The sequence below is a fragment of the Myotis daubentonii genome, chromosome 4 (assembly GCF_963259705.1).
Source record: "Myotis daubentonii chromosome 4, mMyoDau2.1, whole genome shotgun sequence".
Lineage (NCBI taxonomy): Eukaryota > Metazoa > Chordata > Mammalia > Chiroptera > Vespertilionidae > Myotis > Myotis daubentonii.
In genome coordinates, this window is record NC_081843.1 from 112,604,045 (window position 1) to 112,610,899 (window position 6,855).

At 50.4% G+C, this 6,855-nt stretch overlaps 1 protein-coding gene across 1 annotated transcript in view; it reads left to right on the forward strand.

Moving 5' to 3' along the window:
* ADAMTS12 (ADAM metallopeptidase with thrombospondin type 1 motif 12) overlaps positions 1-6,299 on the forward strand; it is a 188,460-nt gene extending 182,161 nt beyond the window's left edge. The window contains exon 24 of the mRNA XM_059694981.1: positions 2,279-6,299. Within this exon, the coding sequence (XP_059550964.1) occupies positions 2,279-2,457 (179 nt within the window). The 3' untranslated portion in view covers positions 2,458-6,299. The remainder of the gene's footprint in view (positions 1-2,278) is intronic.
* Positions 6,300-6,855: the final 556 nt, after the last annotated feature.

Here is a 6,855-nt window from a genome sequence, read left to right on the forward strand (position 1 = left end):
CATTTCAAACGGGCCGGATCCGGCCCTCGGGCCGTAGTTTGCCCACGGCTGATCCAGAGGCTTCAGGAGAGGCTGGGCAGCCTCACCCAGGCTCCACACCGAGCCCAGTTCTCAAACCAGAAGCCTGCGAAGGAACCCTTCCCTTGTCCTGCACAGCAGCTCATGTGACACACGGCCCAGGCCCCATGGAGAAGTGGGCTGGGGGGAGGGGGGGAGCGGCAGGGGGAGGGGCACCCGCATGGGAGACAGTTAGCTCACATTTCCTTCCACAATAGGAATACTTGGCCGAAACATGTGCTCGTCCTCAGGTGCCAGCTCATGCACCGAAGTTTCCTGCGGGGTTTTAGGAGAGACGGGTTTCCATGACGGGTGTAAGAAGAGGCCTGAGGAAGAAAAGAGTGAGCAAGGAAGAGGCCTGGGCTTCCAGGAGCATTACATGTTACCTATTGTCAAGGGCACTTAAAATCTGCTTGCAAAATGGAATTTGAGAGATAATAGAAGCTGTTGATTTTTCCACAAAAAATAAACAAACGAAAAGCAAGGCATCGTGGAGGGAATGATGTGTCCTGAAGAGAGAAAAAGAATTTTTTTGCCTTTATGACCTCTGGGTGGGAAAGCAGAAAGAGGCAAAACTATTGTTACAGGTTTAGAGTAACGAGGGTATTTCCTGAATTTCTACTTCTATCTACAGTTCTATTCACAAAGGACAGAAGCCTTTTCTCCGGGACTATTCAAGTTTTTTCTGTGAAGGAGAAAGACAGACACCCAGAGCTCACAGAGGCACTCAAGCCAATTTTGAAACAATTTCGCTTTCTAGAAGCAAAATCTGTGACTTGGACCTTAATTAATTCCTTTCAGACCTGGAGTCCGTGGGCCAGGCAGTCTGAGTCTCAGCTATAGAGTGTGTGGTGGTAGCTCCTGAGAAATCTAGTCAAATTCGCTGCTTTGTGTCTGAGGAAAGCAGCACACACACACACACACACACACACACACACACACACACACACGCGCGTGCGCGCGCCATATTAAGGAGCTTCTTGCCCTGAGCTAGTTAGAAGGGAACAAGGGTTAGAACCCAGATGACGAATTACACACTTGCCATGGGCATTATCTGTGTATCTGATGCCTTCATCTCCATGTGTCGTTCTGGAGGCAGGGACCACATTACTCACTGCTGAGCGATGCTCAGAGCGCATTGGTTAGTTGGTTGACGGGGTGATTGCGGGCGCTCTGAATGGCATGACTACTAAAAGCAAGAGCCGCAGGGTCAGTGCAGCCTGTGTCCAGATCCGGCTGTGCCGCTTGTCAGCCGGATGACATTGTGCCAGTTCTTCCCCCCTGGAGGTCTTACATCTCGCATCTGCAAAGCAGAAAGAATCACTGTACTTATCTGGCAGCACTGCTGTGAAGAGGAAATGAAGCGGTGCCCGTAACACACCGCATTCAGCTGTCGCATAGCAATACTGTGTAGCAAAACAGCTCTGCACTCAGGGCCTTAAACTACGCTCATGTACTTTTTGTTCAGCCTCCACGGGTCAGCCAAAGTGCAGCTGATCGAGCCAGGCCTTCCTTGGCCTTGGCCGCAAGCTGTAGGTACGGTTGAGGCCGGCTTCGTAAGTCTCTCATCCTCCTTGACTCAGTGCCTGCAGGAGCCACATCCTCATGGTGATGGCCAACACCCATCAGGGCAGGGCCACCCCTCCCCACATCCCAAGGCCCCACGGGATCACGTCTCCTGGCGTCCCATTGCCCAGAGCAAGTCAGAGAGCTGACCCCACAGTGCAGAAGCAGAGAAGCATTTACTTATCACCCACCTGGCAGCCTGGCAAGGGTGGAAGTTTTTAACACTCTACAGGGGTGAAGGCTTACAACTGATGATTCCATTTAACACAGATACTTCACACAACGCCTGACACATAACCAGTGGACGTCCGCTATTATGATGAACTAGAGGCCCGGTGCACGCACGAAAATTCGTGCAAGAGTAGGCCTTCCTTCCCCTGGCTGCCGGCACCGGCTTCCCTCCGGCACCCGGGACCCGGGCTGCTTCCTTCCAGCCACCCGCAGGCACCTGGGACCCGGGCTCGCTTCCCTCTGGCCCCGGCTTCATCAGGAAGGATGTCCAGAATGGCATTCAGTCTAATTAGCATATTGCCTTTTTATTATTATAGGTTGTTTAGGAGCCTTTCTTGGTTCATGTATGAATGAACAGCAGTTGTGCTCATTCACTGACAAGGATAACTGTCAGTACTTCCTGAATGTGTTTCTCCCTCCGCAGATGTGCTGTGCACCAAGGACAACTTATCAGCGGGTTTCTGCCAGACACTGAGAGCCATGAAGAAGTGTTCTGTGCCCACCGTGCGGGCTCAGTGCTGCCTCTCCTGCGCCCCGGCACACGGGGTCCACGCCCGAAGGCCAAGGAAGCCACAGCTGCTCCAGAACCCCAAAGCGCTCTAAGTCCAGGAGGGAGCCGCCACCATCGCCCGCCGCAGCCTGCTGACGTGCCCTCTGCTAACCCAGGAGCCGCTCCAGGAGGTGTTCCTCTGTGCACTTCAGGTCCAACTTTGCGCCATAACAAAACAAAATCCGCTGTGTCCCACTCGCCACACAATGCCCCAGGAGGGCTGGGCCCCAAACACTTGCCGCTCCCTGATCAGCAGGGGGACACCCGGGAGAATTAGGCCTCTCCTGGCTCAGCTCCTGGGACAGGTGCCAGGTCAGGCAAGTCTGTGAAACGATGTCTCTTTTTCATCCCTCAAAGAGAAAAACAAAGAGGCCAGGTTTTTCCCAGACTACCTCAAAGGACCAGGAAACAGAGCCACACTGATCCAGGGAACAAAGAATCTTGTTAGTGGATCTTGGTAGAATCATCTTGCCCCCTCCACCCCTCTCTGCTGGGGTAGCTGTTGTTTAAAACATCACGGGAGAGCTTTTAAGAACATTCCCTTAGTTCATCTAGGCAGAGCGCCCCTTTCTTCACCCAGTTTTCAGGTAGAGAGGAGGAGAGAGTGCCCCTCCACCCTCGATCTGTCCCTAACCCCTGGAGGCCCCCTCTCTGAGCTGGTCAGACCCCCACGCCCCCCTAGAGACACTAGAACAAGAGGGAGCAGGTGGGGACCGGAGGGTTTAGTGACGCTACGGCACTTAGGTTACACAGAAGGCAAGGCTGGAGCAGTTGATGTGTGTTTCTGACCTAAACAGAAATTAATTTCGTGCCAGTACAGTTGACCCTTGCACAACATGGCTTTGGACTGTGTGGGTCCACTTATACACAGAGTTTTTTTCCATTAAGATCTGTGCTGTTTCCATCTGCAGTGGGAGTCCGTGGGTGTGGAGGGCAGACTGGATGCATTGAGCTCTGCCGTTTTACGTAGGGGACCTGAGCATTCATGAATTTTGGTATCTGTGTGGCGAGGAGTGGGGTTGGGCCCTGACATACCCCTTGGATACAAGGGGAAATTACATTCAGGGGAGTCAAAAGTTACATGAGGATTTTCGACTGCGTGGGGCTTGGCACCCCAAAGCCAGCATTGTTCAAGGGCCAGCCATAGAGGGAAGGGAACGCGGGCCTTTATTCTTCACACTTGCTTGGGGAATTTCCTTTCCTCGCTGTGAGCAAATGTGTCTTCCTGTCTAATTCCCCCTCCGGCACATCCCCTGCCTGAGTCATCAGCTCAGGTCGAACATCTTTTCTTCGCTGGGTTCACACACAACAACTGCTCCAACCTAGTCCATGGCCGCCCCCGCCCCCATTCCAGGTGGGAAAATGGAGCTCCAGGTTAAAATATCTCAAAGAATCAGATAAGTTGTATTAAATATAAGAACTTAGTACAAATTTCTAGTCTAGAGGGAAAGAAAAGCCCTTCTCAAAAGTGAGGTAGGATGATCTGCTTCCCAGTGCTTACTTCGGAGGGTCTTTTTCTTTGGGGGACACAGGCATGTCAAGGGGAGTCCAAAAACCGAAATGAGAGTTAGAAGCCTTCTCCTGGATGTTCCCACCACCCAACAGGAGCCGAAGGAGGCCATGGTCTCAAATTGAAGGCGAATTCCTGGCTTCTAAGGGGAGGCATTTTCATGAACTGAACCCAGAGGGAGAGGGTGGGTGAGTGGGTGCGTGTGGGGCCTCGAGGGGAAGAAGCCCTCAGCTCCTGACAGAGGGATGGCAGGACGGTGGCCTTCATGCGATGGGCAGCATTTTTCAGTCACACAGGTACAGTTCATCTTCATCATGGAACACAGCGTCCCAGATCTTGAATTATGTATCCGTTCAGCAGATGGTGCTATTGCAAAATGGTGCTAATATCTAGATGGTGGCAGAACTCACAGAAACATGTAAATAGATATAGACACGGGCAAGTCCACATCTTCTGTTCGACGTGTAATGGTGTTGCTGGCCAATGCCAGTTCTATTACTTGGATACCAGAAACTTAAACATTTTTATACTGTGTGCTTTTTTTTCTCAAGCCATCAATGTATGTTATTCTGATAAATTTCTGTGGAACACAAAACACTGGGGTTGGGATGAAATTCAAGATAGACCAGAAATAGGAGGCAAGTAGACATGTTTACCTAAAGCCAGGAAACTGATGTCTAAATAATAATTACAGTCTTGTATTCTCTGTCTTCAAATATAAGCATTGCTGGTCGGTGACAATCTCATCTCTGGTGAAATAACAGTTTTCGAGAGAAGGTGCTTAAATTGTTAGTGACCTGAATGGAGGAGACAATTCGCAGAGACTGTCCCTGAGTGTTGCTCTCCGGGGGGTTAATTGAGTAAACCAGATTGACTTAAGCTGGTACTGTACTATCCTAAGGTCATGCATGTCATCAGAGACCTGATATGACCAGTCTTACAAAACTCAGGAACAAACTTGGCTTCCTACTGACCTCACCACACTTGACGGGGCTGGTCTTCCCAATACACAGAATGTTATCTGTGACCCAGGTGGCGACGCTGGCGGAACTGTAGGGAGGGCCTGGCCAGGTGCTCCACTGGAGGCCATTCTCCAGTTTCTCAAAGGCGGAATAATGGCCTCTAGTCACGCATCATGGACATTCACCTCCCATATGGGGGCTGTGTTGTGGGCCAGCTGTGTGGCATCTGTCCATCTGGACCCCACTTGCTACTGGAGTCATCGAACATGGTTGTTGCCTTGACAATCCCTCCGCTTTGGGTCATCAGGGTTTTGACAGGTCCCTGTGCTTGCAACAAGAGAGGGGCCTCGGGTTATCAGGGAGACTCTGAAGGCAAGAACACAGGTGGTATCTGCACCGTCCCTCCGATGCTCACAGGGCCAACACGAAGCAGCATTGCTGGTTTATTCCATCCATGTCCTCCTTCCGTCCCAACGTGGACAAGTGAGTGAGAAGTCTGGCAGGAGACCCTGGGCGCACGCCTCTGTGACCAGAGGGGGCCGCCACCGGGCCTGGTGCTCAAATACATTAAGATCCTCAGACCCAGTCTGGTTTACATTGCCTTTCTCTGCGGCAGTTAGCTCGTCTCTGAAAAGTTATGGGTTAATTTAATTCTTGAACACAACACATACTCCAGCACCGTGAGAAAGTAACATTGCAAGAGACTCAATAGGGAAACTTGATGAGACAAACAATTGCTTGTTGGTAAGAAAGACTTCATGATGGGTTTTCTTAAAGAAGAGCGCGCCTCCACTTTCTCTCCTGACACCCAATTGGCAGTCATCCCAGGGTGATGCTTTCAGACGTTGAGTGAATGTTTTTGATAACCTTCATCAAGTTTCTGAAACACAGTTTGAGGGATTTATATTCTTTCAGGTCATAATTTCCCAAACAATTGGCTCCAGTCCTGTAAACTCTGAAAGCTGCACGTCACTACCCCAGAGACAGAGATGGCCGGTCTCAGCTCTTCTCCCTACTGACTGAGGGGGGAGTCCTGGGCAGTGTGTCTGGTACCCGGTGCACAGTGGTTCACTCTTGAGAGAGTCCACATGACGTGAACTGCCTGGTGCTACAACTTAGCCAACATAGTTGATACTACTCCTGGTTTTTGTATTGCTAATTCAGATATTGATATTATTCATATTTCTATTATTATTTTAAGTTATATAATTTTTTAAAAACATGGTTGGGAAGCACAAGCCTACCGATCCTTGCCCTCCAGAATGGTTGTGTGATGTACATGGCCCAAGCCATTGCCTGCCTGCATCTCTGTGCTGCTTTGCCAGGTCCAGCCTCAAGGGGCACCTGCTGGGCGCCTCAGTATTTAAAACCAGACTGTACTCATAGCCTGCCGTGGTGTGGCATCAATAAATGGCCAAACTCATTGGTGTTGCCATGTGATTCATTGACCCCTGCTGTGAGACGCCCACCATCGCCGCCACCACCACCACAGGTAACTGGAGTTTAGCAACCCTGAGGAGGATGCTGTCCATGTCCTCCATGCTCCCTGCAGATTCCTCCTACTTCACCCCTCGATCAGGATGTTGCCAGATGAGTCACAGCCCAGGCGAGGTAGAACTTGGGTCTCTTCTCATGAATGTTTATGCAATAATTGGCAATCTGCCCTATGGTAATCGGAAGTGATGCCTAAAATTCTCTACAGCACCAGATCCAATGTATTCAGCATTACCTACTCCTGTTTTATCCAGAGTATTGGTCTACGTCAGTGTTCGGCAAACTCATTAGTCAACAGAGCCAAATATCAACAGTACAACGATTGAAATTTCTTTTGAGAGCCAAATTTTTTAAACTTAAACTATATAGGTAGGTACATTGTTATTAACTTAATTAGGGTACTCCTAAGGCTTAGGAAGAGCCACACTCACGGGGCCAAAGAGCCGCATGTGGCTCGCGAGCCGCAGTTTGCCGACCACGGGTCT